Raw genomic sequence first — 22,170 nt, forward strand, 5'->3', positions numbered from 1 at the left:
ATGTATTATCATATGGTTATCATTTGTTAATTATGCAACACATATTGCTATGCCTAAGATGACCTTATATGTGACGGTATTTAAATGCGTGTGGCCAACACAAATTTGATTACTTGACCCAATGCGTATGTTATTAACACATCCACTGAATTGGGCAAACGTCACTAATCAGCACGTTTGTTTAACGAGTTTGTTATTATCACTAACAACGTTGTTGTTTAAAGGTTTTGGTGATAATTAAGTGTGTTTGGCCATCGAAAAACAACTTGGAATGCTAGACCTAACGTGAGTCATTGTCACACGTCAATGAAACCGGGCATGCACCACTCGCTATCTTGTGTACTATTAACGTGTGTTTGTCGTTATCACAAGCAATATTGATGATGTTCTTAGGGTTTGGTATAGTTGATTAGGGTTTGGTGCAATTTCTCTTTATCCATAAATTTTTGTTGCTATGGACATGTTCACACCACAATTTGTTCATAACCATAAGTTTATCTTGATATGTACCTCAAAAAAATTATCATATTATGTGGCTTGTGACCAAAGTGATTGTAATACATCTTAAAATTTGTGAAGTGCTTGTCATGTTATACAAGTAACATAATTTGTTATGTTGTGTTTTTTTAGATAAATGTGAATGCGCGTAGAGATAAAGTCAAGGGATTTATAGTGATGTTTAATTGGCTGATTGCCATTCCGACACTTCCATATATTTTTTAACTACTAAACATAATATACATCTGATTTCCTAAAAATGCTAAAAAGCCATAAATATATGTACTTCGCCGACAAAGTTGAGGGGTAACTAAGGCTACCCCTCAAGCCTCCTAAATCCGCCCCTGCTTTCAGATTGTTAGTTAATGTCTAGCTCTTTCTTTTACAATTAGATTTTTATCTTCCTGAAATTCGCGTTAATACGGGTCAACTTAAACTAGTGAGCTCAAGTGAACTACGCTATGACAATATTTGGTCTTTTTTTTTTACATATTTCTTCCTTCTAATAATCATTGCAAACACATAAAAACATCAACATTCATGTTCACCTCATATATGTATTTTTAATGTCTAAATCCAATTAGAGCATTTTAGGTTTGAGTTTGAAAACAACCTACGGACTTATATTGTTTTTCAAAAGGCAAATAGTTTAAAAAAAAGTGTGACAATCACAAAAATCTTTCTTATATTAGCATGTTCAAATGATTAAAAAGTTGTTTTCTAAAAGCCATAAATTCTGGCTTTTCTAAATAACTTTTTAAAAAAGCCAATAAGTCGATAAGCTGTCTTGAAACTCAATCCCAAACATGCTCTTACTCAACTCATTTAAGTCTATTTTTATAAACAAATTATTTTATGCAACTCAAATCATAAACAAGTAACTCCATTTAAAAATTAATTACTTAAACTTTAAATCCAACAAAAAAACCCTTTTACTTAAAGCCAAAAAGGTTTTCCGCATTTGACTCCAAAAACGTTAACGTTTCTCAAAAACAGCCCTGATAAAACTCGAACGTTATAGCGGCGTATCAACACGAATTTGGTTCGTATTTTAAATTGAGCAAATAGCAATTAAGAAAACAAACAACAACAAAAGGTTGGCGCCCCATAAATGCTTCACATGGTCACATACTTATAATAGTATAAATTAACATCATTTGTACATTATCTCTTAATACAATCCAATAATATTAATAACATTATTACCACTAATCCTTTCTATATTATTTGTTAAGCATTCTCTTAAACATGGCCGGAACTCTAACCACATCCACCGGAGCAACATCTTTTAACTTCCTCAACAATACCCGCATACCGGCCTCAGGGCCAGGTGCGCCTGTGCATATTAAAAGTCGCTACGCTGCTCCCAAAGGGAGCATCACTTCATGCAGTGATGGACGAGCCATTAGTCGAGTCTAGAAAAAATAATTCAACAAGTTTGTACGATGTTTTAAACGTGAAGCGAAACGCTACGCCTTCCGAGATTAAGTCGGCGTACCGAAGACTTGCGAAGCGGTACTATCCGGATGCTTCGGGTTCGAAAAAGGGCGATGATCGCGATTTTATTGATGTTCATAACGCGTATGTCACATTGTCGGATCCCACCACGCGCGCAATGTATGATTTTAAGTTGGGTTCGGGTTTCGAAAGGCGGTCGGGAGTGTATGGCGCCGCGGCCGGAGCGAGTTCCGGAGTGTATACCGGAAGGAGATGGGAGACTGATCAATGTTGGTAGAAGTTGTTAGTATAATTATTATTATTAGAATAGTATAAACATTTTTTTTTGAACGACCAACTAAGTAACGCCGGGTACTCCGTACGCGACCCCCATTGGCTAAAAAATAGTATAAACATAGTTATTTGATTGTAAGATTGGATTAAAGTACTTAAAATGCAATCCTAAATTAACCATATTAAGTCTGTCAAATTTATAATAAAACATAAATGTAACTATCACGTCACGTCATTTTTGCATAGTTTTAGGTTTTTCATTTACTTTTTATTTTTGTGTATGATAGTTTAATCAGTAAATTTAGGGTTGTAAGTGAAGCAGACGTTCGGCTGTTTGTTCATCATATAATCATAACCAAACCATTAAAATATCATTGACTTCTGGGAATTTGTTTGTAATAATGCTTGTTTGTGTTATAAATATTTGATTTTTTATTTATTTATGTATTACCATAATGTTTGTAAATTTTTGTTATGACGGTGGCAAGAGTTAGGGGTGAACAGAAAACCGAAAATACCGAACCGAAACTGAATTAACCGAAAAAATCGAACCGAAGCATTAACCGGCGGTTTTTTTTTTGTTTTTCTGAAAAACCGAAATTTCGGTTTCGGTTCGGTTACCCATTTCAAAAATACCGAAAAAAACCGAACCGAACCGATTAACTTTAAATATTAAAATAAATAATTTAAATGATTGTTAATATATTTATACTAAGCCATATGCGACAACAACCGAAACAAATTAGGAGTTTGTTGGTTCAATAGATTTGTAAGAGAAATTAGAGTTTGAGAAAGGAATAGTAAATGTTAATATGTATTTTTGTACGTAGGAACTAGTCGCATAAAACAATTAATAGAACAAAAAAAACAAAAAAAAAACCCGAATATAACCGAACCGAAACCGAACCGAAACCGAAATACCGAAACCGAATGGTTTGTATATATGAAAAAACCGAATTTTCGGTTTCGGTTTTGGTTTCACCCAAAAACCGAACCGAACCGAACCGTGCTCAGCCCTAGCAAGAGTATCCATATAGGTCACGGTGCACAAAACAAGTTTTTTTTCCCCTCAAGATCGGTTTGAAAACCGGTTTTGATTTGGTCAACGTTGACTATACTCAAATTGATTCGTATCTAAACTGGTTTTGAATGGCAATAATCTTGAACCGCTAGCACTACTAGAAAAAAGGGCTTCCATGACATGCGCACAATGACACGCGTCGATTTATGACGTACAATTATGCGAGTCATTAAAAAAATGTCATAAATTTTGTAAAATAGAAGATTTATGACACTCGTTTTTGTGTGTCGTTAACAAATGTCATAAATTGCCAAAAAAGAGTTTGCGTGTCATATCATCTTTCACTCACCATATATGCCTGTCAATAAACCTTGACCAAGTTTGACCTATATTATAATAAAAAACTACATACCATCAATAAACCTTAACTTATACACCATAAGCGGACCTCTCAAGTTACCACCACCACTCACCTGCAGACGCATCACCGGCCACAACCACCACGAACGAACGCCGGACAGGAACACCGGTCATCACCCCGAACGCCATCAACACTCCGACCTTCTGCCATCGCCACCAGTCACGAACGCATCACCACCACGACCTTCTGCCTGATTTTTTGAAGAATTGAAGCAAAAGTTTGAGTTTATTGAAGGAATTATTGAAGGGTTTCATCTTCTTTGAGGTAGATGTCTTCAATTTTACCTTATTATACCATTAATTGACTAGGGTTTATTGACAGTTCATATGAATTTTTGGTCTTAGGGGTACAATCGACAGTGATATTTTTTTTTGTGTGTGTATTAGGCATGTTCACGAGCCGAGCCGAGCCGAGCCCGAGCCGAGGCAAGCTCAAGCTCGGCTCGATAATCAATCGAGCTGGCTCGGCTCGAGCTCGAGCTCTTAATCGAGCTAAAAATTTGAGCTCAAGCTCGGCTCGGTTTTAAACGAGCCGAGCCCGAGCTCTTAATCAAGCTAAAAATTTGAGCTCAAGCTCGGCTCGGTTTTAAATCGAGCCGGCTCGGTTCGGCTTGATTTGGCTTGAGTTTACCTATAATAATAAAAATTATATACAACCATCAAGCTAAACTAAATAAATATGACGTTAAGATCAACACCAACCAAATACAAACTAAATAAATACGTCTAATAACACCATCGAAAACAAAATATGTTCAACAAGTCTAAACCAAACCAAATACAAAATTAAGCAGAGAAGTATTATCTATGAGCGACGGCTGATGGCGAAGGTGAATATGAGCGGCTAGCGTTAGGGTGGAAAATGGAACGTATACTGATTATTGAGTGTGTGAACTATGAAGTCTCATCTCTCAGTTACTCAGTATATGAAATTATGAATATGAAATATGGAGTGAGAAAGGAAATTGGGCTGGATTAAAGGAAAGCTGATGCAGGCCCAAGTATTGACGAACAGGCCATGTTATATTTGGAGGCCCATGATCGTGTCTCCAAAGGTGGCCCACGAAAACGGGCATAACTTGGCCCACGAAGCTCCGTTTCAGGCCTATTACCTGTCAAATCGAAGCTTGAGAAGAGGAGCCCATTGTGGCAAATGCCTACGGCGGTTGGCCCCTGTCCGAAGCCCAAAAATGACTCCTAAATAAAGTTATGAGCCTTTTATTGTTTTTTTCAGCACTTTTTATGTTTTTATTTTTGGGTTTGTGTTTGGCCCATGGCCCGTTTTAGGCCCATTTCGTATTAGAACTCTTATTTATATGTTAGTTATGTAATTTCTAAAGGCAGACTTGAATTTGATAATAATTAATTTTTCTCTTCATTTTCCCTGACCTTTGGGTGGGATTTTCTAGGGTTTGGAAGTTCATCACGGTATTCGATTGAATCAACGTGATTCGATCCTCTGTTTGGTTTTACCGCTGCATCAAAAGCCCATGTGTTAAAATAAATGGGCTCGATAATTATATGCATGTATGTGTGTGTGTGTGTGTGTATATATAATAAATTAAAATAAAATAGTTCGAGCCAATCGAGCAAGCCTATCGAGCGAACTCGAGTCGAGCCGGGGCTAGCTCAGGCTCGGCTCGTTTAGAAATCGAGTCGAGCTAGGCTCGGCTCATTTACAATCGAGCCGATTTCGAGCGAGCTTTCTCCGAGCTTTTTTCGAGCGAGCTTCGAGTCGTGAGCTTTTTGAACAGCCCTAGTGTGTATGTTTTCAATGACAATAGGCACCAACGGCATCGGTTTTGGCATTAACCTCCTCCTCTTCGAGTTCTGAATCTGACCAACTTCCCATAAACTCCGTAATCAGGAACAAGTATCCTCAAGTGGTAAACACCAGTATTGAAAGCATGTCATAAATGCGTGTCAAAAACGTGTGTCATAAATGCGTGTCATTAAATATGACATGCAGGAAGCGTGTCATAACAAATTTATGACAGGGGCTTCAATGACACACATTTGCGCGTCATAAGGGTCCTTTAATGACACGCAATGCGTGTCATTGAATGTCTTTTTTCTAGTAGTGTAGGAACTTGATCGGATTGGGTTGGAACTAGACCGTAACATCCTTACTAATGCCAACGGATAATTGTGGTCGACCACATTTGGATGCCATTACTAAAAGTGTTTTTAGGAGATTAAGAAGCGGCAGAGCGCTTTTGAACTGTGATATAACCAACAAGGAGGGGCAAAATGGTCATTAGAAAAAAAGGTAGCTATATTTTCAGCAACTAGGATCCCGGACTAAACTTGTTCACCAAGTCAAGATTCGCTAACGGATTTTTCATTTGTTAGTGATGATACTTTGGTCGTTGGTCATTTCACGCTAAATTAACATAACACAACTATCCGTGTTAGTAAGTTGGATCGAAACGGCAAAAATGTGCAACCAAGTTGTACTACTTGGAAAATTTTGATCGAAAGTAACAAAATTGACCAAAACACGTGACAAAAATGACATATTAGAAGAAATTTAAGGTTACTATCGTTTGAAAAGAGATCATTTCAATATTAATCTATAAATAATGAATCTCCGCCTCTCCGGTAGTTATCATTCGACTATTATACAACACATATTTTTATGGTTATCATTCGATAATTATGCAACACGTTTTATTGGTTATCATTTGTTAATTATGCAACACATATTGCTATGCCTAAGATGACCTTATATGTGACATCTGAATGCGTCTGGCCAACACAAATTTGATCACTTGACTCAACGCGTATGTTATTAACACATCCACTGGATTGGGCAAACGTCACTAATCAGCACGTTTGTTTAACGTGTTTGTTATTATCACTAACAACGTTGTTGTTTAAAGGTTTTGGTGATAATTAAGTGTGTTTGGCCATCGAAAAACTTGGAATGCTAGACCTAATGTGAGTCATTATCACACGTCAATGAAACTAGGCATACACCACTCGCTATCGTGTGTACTATTAACTGTGTTTGTCGTTATCACAAGAAATATTGATGTTGTTCTTAGCCATCGGAAAACAACTTTGAATGCTAGACCTAACGTGGGTCATTATCACACGTCAATGAAACTAGGCATGCACCACTCGCTATCGTGTGACTATTAACTTGTGTTCGTCGTTATCACAAGCAATATTGATGATGTTCTTAGGGTTTGGTATGGTTGATTAGGGTTAGGTGTAATTTTTCTTCATCCATAAGTTTTTGTTGCCATGGACAAGTTCACACTACAATTTGTTCATAACCATAAGTTTATCAAAAAGTTCATATTATGCGGCTTGTGACTTGAAAAAAGATGACTGTGATTTTATGCTCGATAGCCATCCTGACACTTCCAGATTATTTTTTAACTACTACACATAATATACATACTAGTTTCCTAAAAATGCTAAAATCCTTAAATATATGTACTTCGTCGACAATGTTGAGGGGTAACCCGGGCTACTTCTCAAGCATACAAGCCTCCTAAATCCGCCCATGCTTTCGGATTGTCAGTCGATGTTTTACTCTTTCTTTTACAATCAGATTCTTATCTTCCTGAAATTCACGTTAGCACGGGCCAACTTACACTAGTGAGCTCAAGTGAGACTTATTTTTTTATTATTTTTATTAGATTTTTTTTACAATATTACATTTTTTTAATTTATTTTTTCATATTTCTCCCTTCTAATAATCATTGCAAACTCACAAAAAAATCAACATGCATGTTCACCTCAAAGACGTATTTTTAATGTTTAAATTCAATTACTCAACTCATTTAAGCTTATTTTTATAAACAAAACGTTTTTCCACAATCCAAACCATAACCAAGTAAACTCATTTAACAATTTATTTGTTTAAAGTTTAAACCCAACAAAAACCTTTTACTTAACGGCCAAATCTTTTTCGCCTTTCGCTCAAAATTTTTTAACGATTCTCGAAAATAACCCTGACAAAGCTCGAATGCTACAGCTACAGCAGCGTGTCAACACGAATTTGACTCGTATTTTAAATTTAGCAAATAGCAATTAAGAAAACAAACAACAAAAGGTGCCCCCCCCCCCCCCCTAAATGCTTCACATGGTCCCATACTTATAATAGTATAAATTAACATCATTTGTACTTTGTCTCTAACACAATCCATTAATATTAATAACATTATTATCACTAATCCTTTCTATATTATTTGTTAAGCATTCTCTTAAACATGGCCGGAACTCTAACCACATCCACCGGAGCAACATCTTTTAACTTCCTCAACAATACCCGCGTACCGGCCTCAGGGCCAGGGGCGCCTGTGCATATTAAAAGCCGCTACGCTGCTCCCAAAGCATCACTCCATGCAGTGATGGACGAGCCATTGGTCGAGTCTAGAAAAAATAAATCAACGAGTTTGTACGATGTTTTAAATGTGAAGCGAAACGCTACGCCTTCCGAGATTAAGTCGGCGTACCGGAGACTGGCGAAGCGGTACCATCCGGACGCTTCGGGTGCGAAAAAGGGCAGTGATCGCGATTTTATTGATGTTCATAACGTGTATGTCACGTTTTCGGATCCCACGGCGCGCGCAATATATGATTTTAAGTTGGGTTCGGGTTTCGAAAGGCGAGCGGGAGTGTATAGCGTCGCAGGAGCGAGTTGCGGAGTGTATACCGGACGGAGATGGGAGACTGATCAATGTTGGTAGAAGTTGTTAATATAATTATTATTAGAATAGTATAAACATAGTTATTTGATTGTATGAAATCCTAATTTAACTATCTTAAGTCTTGTCAAATTTATAAGAAAACATAAATGTAACTGTCACGTTATTGTCACATAGTTTTGGATTTTTCAGTTACTTTTTATTTGTGTGTACGATAATTTAATCAGTCTATTTAGGGCTGTAAGCGAAGCATACGTTTGGCTGTTTGTTCGGCATATAATCATAACCAACCATTAAGAAAATACACTTTTGTTTTGAATTTTGTTGGCCATAACACAATTTTGTCTATTCATGAAATTAGAGGTGAGCAAAACTCAAAATATTCATGCAAAAGGAGATGGGACCTGAGGGTCATTCGAAAAGCTCGTGGTTTGAACCTCGGGTTCTTGGATCGCTCGAATAATAGTAGCTAAATCAACTTGATTTGAAACAACCTGAGCTGAGTTGACTCGTTTTTGTAACCGGGTCAAACTTGACCCTAGCTCGGCTTGGGTCATCGCTTGGCTCGTTGGTGTGATCTTAGACTTGTTTAACTTCAAAATCGAGCTCGAGCATAGCTCAGCTCGTTTAATTTCGACCTCGAGCTCACCCGAACTCGCCTCGGGAATAGCCAAGCGTCCATAAAATTGTTACCAATACATGCACACACTTCATTTCTTCGTGTTTTTCCTTTAATGTAATTTACTAATTAAACTATTATCCACAAACGTAAAAAGTGAATGTAAATTAAGGGTGTGTAAGAAACAAAATAAACCAATTCGAAATTGAAAAAACCGAAGTGAAACAAAAACCGACGGTTTGCTTTTAAGTTTTTGTAAAAACCGAACTAACGGTTCGGTTTTGATTTTGCATATAATAAAAACTGAAGTCTTAAATTTTTTTATTTTATATAATATATTAAGTAACTTATAAAAATTTAATAAACATGTAACTCAAATATATTTGGTAAAATGTTTAATAGTCAATTATTTTACAATTAACAAAATTATATATACATATATTAAATTATTTTTTGAAAACTTTCTTTTGATCTAAAACTTTCAAGATCAAATGGAAAAACAGAAACCGAACTGAAACCAAAATGAAAACCGAAAAACAAATTCGAAAAAACCGAAACCGAACAGTTGCAAATACTCCAAAATCCGAAGTTTTGGTTCCGGTTCAGTTTTAACCAAAACCCGCACCAAACCACACCACGCACACCCATAATGAAAACCCAAGACTAAAAGTTACACTGACATAACAGCTACATATTTTTTATTTATTAGTTAAACCATTATAAGTAGCCATATAAATTTAACTGAGATAGTTAAATTAGGATTTGATTTAAATACTTTAATCCAATCTTACAATCAAATAACTATGTTTATACTATTCTAATAATAATTATACTTAACAACTTCTACCAACAATGATCAGTCTCCCATCTCCGTCCAGTATACACACCGCAACTCGCTCCGGCCGCGCTATACACTCCTGCTCGCCTTTCGAAACCCGACCCCAACTTAAAATCATACATTGCGCGCGCCGTGGGATCCGACAACGTGACATACGTGTTATGAACATCAATAAAATCGCGATCATCGCCCTTTTTAGACCCCGAAGCGTCCGGATGGTACCGCTTCGCCAATTTTCGGTACGCCGAATTAATCTCGGAAGGCGTAGCGTTTCGCTTCACATTTAAAACATCGTACAAACTCGTTGAATTATTTTTTCTAGACTCCACCAATGGCTCGTCCATCACTGCGTGGAGTGATGCTCTGGGAGCAGCGTAACGACTTTTAATATGCACAGGTGTGCCAGACCCTGAGGCCGGTGCGCGGGTATTGTTGAGGAAATTAAAAGATGTTGCTCCGGTGGATGTGGTTAGAGTTCCGGCCATGTTTAAGAGAATGCTTAACAAATAATTTAGAAAGGATTAGTGATAATAATATTAATGATGTTAAGAGAATGTACAAATGATGTTAATTTATACTAATATAAGTATGGGACCATGTGAAGCATTTAGGGGGCGCCAACCTTTTGTTGTTGTTTGTTATCTTAATTATTTATTTCCATTTAAAAGCGGATTAAATTCACGTCGACAAGCTGCTGTAATGTTCGGGTTTTACTAACACCTGGAATTTAACGATGTAACAAACGTAAGCACTACATGCATAATTTCCTTCGACTCGTTGCGGTTATGCTCGGTTTTACTAACGCTCGTGTAACAGAGTAGCTACCCCTGCACCATAATATTTTTCGCTTTGGACATGACGAACCACCATCACCTCACAACTTTGCTTTTGGTTACACCAAAACGATTGAGAAACCAATAGTCTGGTTGCGATTTTCCTAATGGGTTGGTTATGATTATATGCGTATAAATTAACGAAATAACCCCTAACCAATACAAAAAAGAAGCAAAAAAAAAAATTATACAATTTTTCTATAAATAATCGATTATATACACTAGTATATTTTGTTGTAATTGTTCATATATGGCAAATGTTATTTATTAACAATTACAACAATATTAAGCGCTTACAACACATTATGACGGGAAATGTACCCGCCTTTTTACCTTATACATAAGACTTTGTTCTACTCCTCAATCGATGTGTGATGCTACAACTCAGGTTTTGTCAATGAATGCGTTTTACCGACTGAATAAAAATCATTTTAAAATATTTTAAAATTATTTAAATGTTAATTTAAGAAATTTATTTTTTGGGTTACGTAATGATGTAAATATGTAATAATACCAACCAAATTTGTGCCGACCCGTCTATGTAAAAAGAAGGAATTCGACGCATAACATGGGTTATATTAATATTAATATTAATATTAATAAATTATACTCTATGGGGGCATATAGGGGGCGCCAACAATTTGCCGTTGTTTGTTTAGTAGATTGCTCTTTCCAGAAACAGGATTGCTAAGGTTAGATAACTGTACAAGTTTTAATGCATACTATACATGCTCTTGAATATAATAGGTTTGGGAATATAAATTATGGCTCTGGAAAAAGGTACAAAGTATTGGACAGATTGTTTGCCTAATCCAATTGGCTTTTGAGTTTATTATTATTATTGTTTGTCGTTTTTGTTTGATTATTACATTAATTATTATTTGTATTAGTTAAAGAGCCTAATCACATGATTACTCACAACTTACAATTATTGGTAATAAGGTCGTATGTAATTTGGTCTGTTAAGTAGATTCAAGAGTCAAAAGGCTTAGATTAACCTCATGTGTTTCAACGGAACTTGAATTGTATTTGTTTGGTTTGGTTCGGTTCGTTACGATATTAATTTATACTGTATTAAAAATTTGGTGGGATGCGTGTGACCATAGTCATTCTCATCCTCCAATCAATTTTTTTTGTTTATCAACATAAAAGGCACGTATAAGAAATAAATTATTGTACGTTATTTTATTATATTTTAAATAGCAAAATTGACTTTCTTTAGCTTAAACGTTGACATTCGTATTCGCATGTCAAACATCCGGATTCACAACCTTCTGGATGGTCCGTATAAAAGGAGAAATACGTTGCGTCTACTCGATGAAGTTACGTTGTATCGTAACACAAACAAGTGGTTGTATTCATTTACATCTAATTAAAAACTGAATCCGTTATTAAACCAATGACTGTAGTATTGTGGTATTGAACAAGTCGATGGTTGGACCGGTTGAAAGAACTCAAAACCCGATTATGTCATAGCCGATTTTAAAAATTATGTTACATAAAATATAAATAATAATTTGAATTTGGTTATATTCAAAATAAGTTTATTATTAGAAATACTTTCATAAAGTCTTCTTATGATCTCAATTCAAAATTTAACCGTTAATAAGAATGATGTGGCACCGAAGCGATAGAGTATTGTACTCGGTACAATTGCCCTTGCTACAAGCACTTATGCTTTAATAAAATTTGTTTACCTCTTCATTTAGGCTATATGTAGTAGGCTACATATTGGGGCGACAACACCGCTACCCAGGACGATAAAAGTGGCGACAAGGCGATATTTGAGGAATATTATTATTTTATTGTTATGTGTGTGTGTATTAGGCTATAACACCACAAAAATCACCCTTTGCTGACTGGACACCACATGTCGCAAATCGTCCCATTTTATAGCCCTTATACTACACATAGCCTTACTGGTGACAATAACAAATTTTTTATGAGTATAAAAACCTTTTGAAATTGTTATAAATTAAAAAATTTATAAGTTATAAACTTTTAAGTTTCTTATTAGGATAAACGGTTTTACATATAAAATACTATTTAAACGATCTCTCTACTAATGACTTTGCTGTTGATTTGACTTTTATCTGAGTATAATTAATTGATTGATATGTAATGTTGGAAAAACAAGTACCAGTATGTTATATAATGTGGTACATAAATTAAGTATTATATTTCTTTAACTCCAAATGGTAATATTCCAAGATGTTTAAAAGTACTTAATGATCGGCTAATCATTAATGTAACGATGCCAAGTGTAAGTTGATAAATTTTTGTTAGTTTCAGATTCCAAACGAATAACATTATTGGATAAAGTCGTAGATAGGTCTACACACAAAAAAAAAAAAATTAGGTTTAAGATACAAGTAATATAATCAAAATAGCATAGCTAACTTTAAGAATTTTCTAAAGAATAATTTTTGTGTTACTTCTAGTTAAATAATAAGATGGGACTCGCATATTGACATCGGTGATGCACCTTCAAAAATGGTTGTCTCGTAAAGGGCGGACTTGACCCATGAAATAATTGGTAATATTATTGTTTTGTGACCAGAAGGTCACGGGTGGAAACAACCTCTTATATAAAAAAGTGTAGCTCAAAACTACATAAATTAAATCGCAAAGCAATATGGCTTCTCCCCTGACCCTACGCAAACACATAGCTTAGTGCAGCGGGTACACCCTTTGTCTCGTAAAATATTTCACTTAGTGTTGGTGTCTTTGTGTGAAATAATAATATTTGAATGAGCGAGTTTATAAAGTTATAAAAGTTTGTTTGCAAACAAAGTTATAGAGTATTAAATAAAATTTATATATTATTAGTCTTTTAAGTACATAATTAAAAGTCACAACCTTTTGTATCTAATAAGGTGTCACACTCTTATAAAGTTGCCATATTTTTGAACAATATGTGGATGTAGGGTATACCAACCTTACAAACCTGCCTAATCCCATTTGGTAAAGTGGCCCAATACGAACACTGCGCCTCTCTGGTGGCAGACTGGCAATAATGGTGGTTTCTTCGCTCAGGGTCAGTCGTAGCCTGGGTTTTGTCACGGCAATGGTCGAAGTCACGGACCCAAAATTTTCGGGTTGACGATTCAGTTCGTGTTGGTATTATGTTTAAAAAAATAAATCAGTGGTGACTGGTAGCATATTGGAAAAATATATCGGAGGTGACCGCGCTTAATACCTATAAAAATTTTCGAAAAAAATCATGAAATTTATCCTATTAATGGAGAAAACGACAGTGACCGGGGCCATCTAGGTCCCCATTAAGTCGCGCCCCTGTTCGGGGTTATGGTGTATCTCGGAGACTGTCTCCTCTCTACTAGAGTGTGTTCTAGTGATAATTTGGATTGGTTGTAAGATTTTTAAGTTAGAAGTAAATATAAATTTTACAATTATTTTTATATATATTTAGAAATCAAAGCTTAAAGTTAAAAGTTAAAACGTTATATTATTTTCGAGTTCATAAAGTGCTAGAGAAAGGCCCACTTACTTAATAATCAAGTGTGGAATGTTTTTAGAAAGCTTAAAGATGCATTGTATTAATTTCATGTAAAGAAAAAGAGAAGTATAATTGTAAAGTGACTATGTTGGATTTTCAAGATTATGTGAACCTTAGCTATAAAGAATTCAACACTTATGATTAGAAATAAACTTTTTATCTAGGTTTTCAAATTTGGCTTAAAGTAACATAAAAACTTTTATATTTTTCGGTTAGATTTACAGCGAACCAGATTCGTGGTTATAGAAAGGGTGTAATGGTTCGATTAAGTGTTTCTTGGTTAAAAATTTGAGATGAGATTTAGATAACTTGGAACATCAACTTGTGGACGGTAACGTTTGACTTAATTGTATTCCCATCAAAATTAATTGTTTTATATGGAGATTACTTTTAGACCGCATTGCTACTAAACTAGCACTTTTGACAAGAGGGATAAATGTCGGGAATTAGGTCTGTGTGTTTGTGTAATATACATAAGAAATCTTCGGTACATCTTATGGTTTATTGCCAAGTCGTTAAATGGGTGTGGTCGATTATTCATAATTGGGTGAAGTTACCGACGTTCAGTAATTTTGATGCGGTAAATGACGTTTTATATTATCCATATATGCACAAGAAGAACAAGGAGGAGTGCATAGTGATTCACACGATCTCATTTGTTATATGTTGGTTAATTTGGAGAACACGAAATGCAAAGATTTTTTAAAACAAACATTTCTTGATGGGTAATTTGGTGAACGACATTAAGTCAACTTCCTTTCTTTAGATCAAACATAGGAAAAGACGCTCGGGCTTGGAGTAAAAGAGACGGTGCAAATTTATTTTTATCAATGTTACTTTATAAATGGTGTTGGGCCCACCACTCTTCCAAGCCCAGTTTAATAGTATTGGTTGACACTTTTGGTTTATTTATGCTTAATATATAGACCCAATTACAAATTTTGTCCTTTAAAAAAAGCCAAATTACGGTTCGTGTCCTTTCCTTGCAGGCGGTGTCCTTTAAACTTTTTTTTTCTACACGTTATGTCCTTTACGCTAACTGGGTTAGAAAAACTCAGTTAAATGCCCTCACGTGAGACGCATGTGAGGGCATTTTTGTCTTTTTGCCTACCCTTCTTCTTCTTCTTCTTCATGTCATTCACCGGAATCAAACCCGAAATACACGTGAGCTGCCGGCATCACATCATGAGGCTCTTCAAGATCCCTAATCTCCGAACACTGAATCACCAAACCACTCGAGGTCAGTCCACCCTACAGTCGCCACACATAACCCCGTTATCCCTTCACGAATCCATCACTTCTTCTCAGTGGCATTTCGTCGAACACTTGGCAGACACCCTCACACCCACCACAATCTCCACCACCCTTCACAATCTCCGCTCACACCCACCTCTAGTCCTCAAATTCACCCAATATTTCAAACACCATCATCAATCACCATCATCAATCACCAACCAATTCTCCATCACAGGCTAAGAAAAATCCACCCTAAACACCCCCGCCGGACTCACCACCACCACCACCGGAATCAATAGCCATGAGTGGTGGCCGGAAAACCGACTGTAGCCGCTGCTGTACACCCCCTAAACACCCCCGCCGTAGATGCTGGTGGCCGGAAAACCGACAATAGCCATGGTTTAGATTCAAGAAAATAAACCCTTTTGGATTCAAGACAACAAATTTCCAAACAAATCACAATGGTTTTTGTTGTTTGATTTTGTTTTTTTCTGTTAAAGGTTGTGGATTCTGTAGATTTGTCACTAGGGTTCCGCTTAATCGGAACTAGGGTTTGAAATTTGGGGCTTTTTTTCCGGGTTTGATTCCGGTGACAAATCAAAAAACCCTAATTCCGGTAGTATGTGTATACTGCGATGAATAATATAGACATATGCATAACGAAATGAAATGAAATAGAAATAGAAAGAAGCTGAATGATGTTGAGCAGAATTGATGAGAGAAGAAAGTGTGTTGAAAGACCAAGAAGAAGAAGATCTTGCAGATCGAGAGAGAGAACTGATATGTACAGGTGATGGAGAATTGGTTGGTGATTGATGATGGTGATTGATGATGGTGTTTGCAGGGGTAGGCAAAAAGACAAAAATGCCCTCACATGCGTCTCACGTGAGGGCATTTAACTGAGTTTTTCTAACCCAGTTAGCGTAAAGGACATAACGTGTAGAAAAAAAAAGTTTAAAGTACACCGCCTGCAAGGAAACTTAGAAAAGGACACGAACCGGTTTTTGGCTTTTTTTAAAGGACAAAATTTGTAATTCTGTCTAATATATAAAGATGATTCTATCCACCAGGTGGATTATTGTATTATTAGTAAAAGGTTTAATATAAACAAAACCATTAATCATTAACATAAACTTTTTATATTTAGAAATGTTTTGAGTCTTATCCATATTAAAAATAAAAATCAGTTGCATTATTTTATGTCTAAATAGAGTTGTAAAGAAACTTATCAAATATGAATGAATTTATTTTGACAAAACCGGCTCACATGCTACTTGAGCTCGAACGAATAAAAAGCTTGCAATAAACTGAGGTATTTCGATCTCGAGTTTCAAACAAAGCTCATTTGGTTATTAAGCTCAAGCTAGAGCCTTGTATGGCATCTCGTTTAGGCTCGTCAAGCCTTAACGATCCATATGTTTTTTAAGTTTACCTCCTTTTAAGCTTCTATGTATTAACTTCACACTATATTACCGAGCTCAAGCCGAACTTTGGCTTATTTAAGGTGCTACCTTTCTTATGTTTCTTTTCATGACTTGAACTTTTATCATCACACTGGACCGTGAAAACCTGTAGTTTGAAATGATTGCATTTGGAAAAGGGCCATGGGTTCATCTTAGATCCCCAAAATGGATGAGTTGTGCATGCTAGTTCGTGTTTGTTTGTTCAAGTTTAACTAAACAAACGAGCGAGTACTAATACTTAAACAATGTACTTTCTTGTTCATGTTTGTTAGTGAAACAATTGTTTATTTTTGTTCCTTAACTTAATAGGTAAACAAAATAAATGAAATGTAAATATTTAAAAAATTAGCCAAGTGTGGTTAAATTGTTAAATATATACTTGATATGCAATTTTTTATATATATAAACACAAGTAATAAAGAGCAACCCAATATTTATATTTACTTCCATTGATATGGCCCAAAGGTTATTCAACTCATTTTTCTTGGCCTTATGTTTATAATTAGTTTGGGCCTACACACTTTTTATTCATAACTTTAACTAGAGGTGTTAATAAAAACCGGTTTAGAACCCGACTTAATGCTACCTATAGAACCGATTTGAGTCAAACCAGTTTCATCCCGACCCAAACGGGAGAGCGTATGCCGGTTCCCCCTCTAGTTACACAAACTGGTTCTTACAACCCGATCTTCAAATCGATTCCCTCATTTTCATAAACATGGACTTCTCTATATGTGGAATATATGTAGGATATGCGACTGTTGCATTTGATTTGGTTACCGGTTTGGACCTGAACCGGTTTTGAATCAACCCAAACCGATTTGTATAGGTTTCAAATATTTTCCACCAAAACAGGTTTATGACTCGAACTAATCTCTCCTGAAACAGGTTTTGACCAAAGTTTACTATCCAAACCGGCTTTAGAAATCCTTTATTGACATGGCAAACCCTCTATCACACAACTGCCTAAACTAGATATTCGTTTTTCGATGCTACACCCGCCTCATAAGTTGTGACACTCCCGACTTAAGAACCCGTATAATTAAGTCTTTTGACATATTTTGTTTCTTGATTTTTCAAATCAATCTTTGATAAAATTGGAGATGGATAGTAAAATAAATATGATGAATGAGTAAATAAGTCTGTTTTTATTTGTTTATTTATTTATTTATGTAATTGACTCTAGAATTATAGTTATTCTTAAGATGAATTTTAATCACCTTCATTAAGGATTTGCTGTAGTAGATTTTATTAACAAATGATGACAAAACAATAATTTGATTTGAATGGCATCCAATACATTGCTTGGATGCTAGCTTGCCCTTCTCTATCAATCCTAGTCAGTCTTGTATAGTTGTATGGTCGTTTTTATCCGTGATGGTATTCAATCAGTTTACGAACTAATGAAGATCTTTATATAGGAGTTTCACGCTTTAAATCAGACATAACCGTTAGTGTGAACGAAAGCGTTAGTACCTCAAATCGACCAACTCAATCCAATTTTTTCTAATTTAGGCGTTTTGTCGAATTTCAATAGTATTCATATCGAACAAATCAACCAACTTTAACTAATTTTAACTAGAGTGAACTGCGGTTTTCGTCCCTGTGGTTTGTCCAAATATGCGGTTTTAGTCAAATAGTTTCAAATTCGCGATTTCCGTCCCTGTGGCTTCATTTCACTTGCAGTTAAACCCGAATTCATTAACCCCTTTACGTCTGGCCGTTAAACCTATCAGCGTGCCCCTCACGTGAGAGGAATTTTTGTCATTTTTCTCCCAAATAAACCCCAACGTAATTCGCAAGCACCCCTCACGTGAGGGGCTGAGGTGTATTTGGGGAAAAAAAGACAAAATTTCCCCTCTCATGAAGGGTACGCTAATGAGTTTAACGACCAGACTTAACGGGATTAATGAATTCATGTATAATTGCAGGTGAAATGAAATCATTTAGACGAAATCGCAAATTTAAAACTATTTGACTAAAACCACATATTTAGACAAACCAAATAGACGGATCCCCAATTTACTCTTTTAACTAATTTTTAACACTCCTATTGCAAACTTAAGAAAATTTGGCTTTCAAATGAGTAATAACTTTAAATTAGTCGGTGATAAAAATATGTTTTTGAAAGTATAATTATAAAAGAAAATAATAAAATATTAATGAATCAAGTAACAAAGCAATGGGATTCATGTGACTATGTGAACTTTTTTACTTTTTCTTTTTATATTTTCATGAATTATTTAGTTCTCACCAACCAAAAGATATTTTCTTTAGAAGTATCGATTTATGTAACCCATGTTACACATGTTGGTTCAATCATGTAAGTCACTTGTAGACTTGTAGTAACACTTGGATCACAATCTCCAATAAATGTCTCAAAGCCACATATTGGGGCTCCACTTTAGATACATGCTTTAACGTTTTGTAACCCTGCTTTTTTTTTTCAAACGACAACTTTTATTCGACAAGCATCTAAATGTTAAGCGGGGATTTATTTTTAATCTGAAGAAAGCCTAAATGTTTAGTATCTTCCATAACTTTAGAAACCACCACTAGTTTATCTTCAAAAATTGCATTCCTTCTCGCCTTTCAAATACACCAACAAGCCGTCATAATAATTCCATGTAAAACCTTCTTTTTATTACACAATGGTATTGTTTTATGTAAACCGAGGAGCACCTGAAGTGTAAAGCAAAAATTGGGGGGGGGGGGGGGTTACAACACGAGATTATGGAATTCCAAACCTGGTTAGCGAGATGGCATGAAGTAAAAAGATGATCGGCGGTTTCTTGTTGATTTCCACAAATACCTCATTCACACGTATCAGTTTGGATATTGTGGAGTTCAAACCTACACGAGTCGCAATATGATCCTTCTTCGACTCTTCGCCTTTCACATAAACACATTTGCTTACTTTTTCGGGATCAAGTTATTCAAAGCCATAATGAAATGAGCATTAAGACCTGTGGTTTGATCTCCTTTTTGTTTTTCTTTTCTCTACAACATCCCCCCTCCTATGTTCTAAGCCTATTCGTTGTGATTTAAGTATTTAACTAAAAAGTGATAACTTTTTGTCATGTCATTTCCATGTAGACTATTGACTTTAACTAAAATACCTTTTAATTTTCACAATGTGGTTACTAATATTTAAATAATAAAAAAAAGAAAAAAATTGTATATGTATGTGTGTGTGTGTTTGCATATGATTGGTGTAGAGCAATGGACCCCACCCATCAAAACATGGGAGATCATTAAGGGGCTACCTCATGACAGGTAGTCTAAAAGCATAGAAAGCCGGTCTATTGTGAAGGTTCTAAGTAATCATAGACATACTTCATTAGTAAAGACCTCAGGTTCTTTTTAAGTATAATTTTAAGTAAATGGTTTCATCTTGTATTGTACTTATTACATAAATGAAGTCAATTATGATTAATAGTTTAATACAACGCCTAAATAAGTAAATAATGTCATGGGTATACCTTAACTTTTAGGACGTTAAAGTTGATTTGACAAAGGTTGATGAGTGGGACACACTCCCTCCAAGGGTTAAGGGACGTTAAAGGCAATATGGATTAAAGTGTTAATGGACTTTTAAATCCTCCACACTCGCACGTAATTATTTAAAAGTTGCTTTTAAACTAAATTGAGGGAGATTCGGGATAAAACCATTTCATTTATGTGAGGTCGAGTGAAAAGGGTAAAGTCGTAAAGTGGATGCTATGACACTTACATGGAGTCAATAGACATGAATGTATATATGATAACCAAAGTACATAAGAATTCAATCATTTGCGCATATTAAAAATCAAATTTAATGTAACATCCTACAAAGTACAAACACTATCATTTTGTTATATTTAATCCTATTTGGAGATTTGTGGTTTTACAAAGTTATGTTGTATAAATTTATGTTTTAATAAATTTAATATTAATCTATTACATGGTTTCTTGTACGTTTAGAATTGTAACCTTTTTATATATTATTTAACGAAACGTTTCTCTCCCATAATTTGATTTGGAATTATTTAATAATTTAATTTGCTCAAAATCACATCATAATGTATAATTCAAGTTACCATTGTACTCAACAAGTACGTGGACATGACTCATACACTAAGAGCATTTTCAATGATTATGTTTATAAACGGTTTTATGAGATATTTTTGTCTCAAGTTCGAAACCAGACTTATTATGATTTTCTTATAATTATGGGTTTTTTCATTGATGATGATCTTGGGAGAGTCAGAACTCGAGTGTCAAAATCAGTATGGACGGTTGACATCTCATCTTATGACAGTTTATTCGAGTATTGAGAGTAGTTTCGAACATTGTTAAAAAAATAATTCGTTTGGTGAGTGGAAAAATAGAAGAGAGGGGAGGAAGAAGGCCGCGAGCCTGAGATAGCCTAAAAATCACTGTTTTTGAGCCTTCCTTGTTGTTTATGCTTCAATAAGCAATTTTGTTAAAACTAGATCAAACGGGATGATTGGATTGGGAAGTAGACTCCTATCCGGTCCAATTGGCATGCGTTGAACTTAAGCCGGTTATAGCAGTTGTTTTTTCCTACAAACGGGGTAAACCGGTGAATCTATTTTAAGTAAAAAAAGAGTGTAAATTGTTTTTATATTTATAGATTTAGAGTTGAGAGCTCTAATATGCATATGAAAGAGTTTGCCAATTAATTTATACAAATATTGGGGTTGTACTTTAAAGGTAGCACCTTTCCTTACAAAAATATCTTGCCATTATTTTATTTTTTTTCCTTTGAAAATCGATATACCAATTTACAAGCTAACGAGTTATTAATTTAAATACTTTGCATAAGTGTATGACCTTTATATACAAATATATCTTTTAAAACCATTGTCTAAGCAATGTATACACGAGGTCGTATATGCATTGCTTGCATACACAATGGTTTTAAGGTTTTCGTTGTTAAAGAGTTATTCATCCATTCGGCTCGCATGGCTCATTATTCACATACAATTCAATACCAAACACCAAAAAACCATTCGAGTAGTATATACAACTCACATAAAATTCAATACCAACAGGGTCTGATTAGACAAAGTGACAAACCCTAACACCATTTTACTCTTCATTGAAAACTATACGAATCACATAGCTCCTATATAACCCCAATAGAGGCTATACTGCACAGATCCACAAATGTCACTAAACTACACAAACTGACAAAAGCTATCCTCATATAACTCGTATAGGCTTATACGAGTCGCAAGGCCGGCTATGAGGTAGCGAGGGGTGGTCAACCGACCCATGCCCGACGCCCCAACAGACCAAAATTTTTTATTTTTTAAAAATTATTTATA

The 22,170-nt window shown here is 35.3% G+C and overlaps 2 protein-coding genes and 1 pseudogene across 2 annotated transcripts; 2 read left to right on the top strand and 1 right to left on the bottom strand.

The window, feature by feature from the left end:
- Positions 1 to 1,684: 1,684 nt before the first annotated feature.
- LOC143600466 (uncharacterized) lies at positions 1,685 to 2,254 on the top strand (annotated as a pseudogene).
- Positions 2,255 to 7,824: 5,570 nt separating this feature from the next.
- On the top strand, positions 7,825 to 8,373 carry LOC143600467 (chaperone protein dnaJ 11, chloroplastic-like). The gene has a single exon (XM_077078148.1). It carries the CDS (start codon positions 7,894 to 7,896, stop codon positions 8,371 to 8,373), a length of 480 nt encoding a protein of 159 aa, XP_076934263.1. The 5' UTR covers positions 7,825 to 7,893.
- A 1,420-nt stretch (positions 8,374 to 9,793) lies between these two features.
- Positions 9,794 to 10,273, bottom strand: LOC143600469 (uncharacterized). The gene has a single exon (XM_077078149.1). It carries the CDS (start codon positions 10,271 to 10,273, stop codon positions 9,794 to 9,796), a length of 480 nt encoding a protein of 159 aa, XP_076934264.1.
- Between the last annotated feature and the right edge of the window lie 11,897 nt (positions 10,274 to 22,170).

Source organism: Bidens hawaiensis, unplaced genomic scaffold (assembly GCF_021521415.1).
Source record: "Bidens hawaiensis isolate Kalapana, Puna unplaced genomic scaffold, B.hawaiensis_p1.1 tig00054139_1, whole genome shotgun sequence".
Lineage (NCBI taxonomy): Eukaryota > Viridiplantae > Streptophyta > Magnoliopsida > Asterales > Asteraceae > Bidens > Bidens hawaiensis.

Excerpts from the sequence above, each read along its gene's own strand:
- LOC143600467 (XM_077078148.1), top strand. The coding sequence starts at position 7,894 with ATGGCCGGAACTCTAACCACATCCACCGGAGCAACATCTTTTAACTTC.
- LOC143600469 (XM_077078149.1), bottom strand. The coding sequence starts at position 10,273 with ATGGCCGGAACTCTAACCACATCCACCGGAGCAACATCTTTTAATTTC.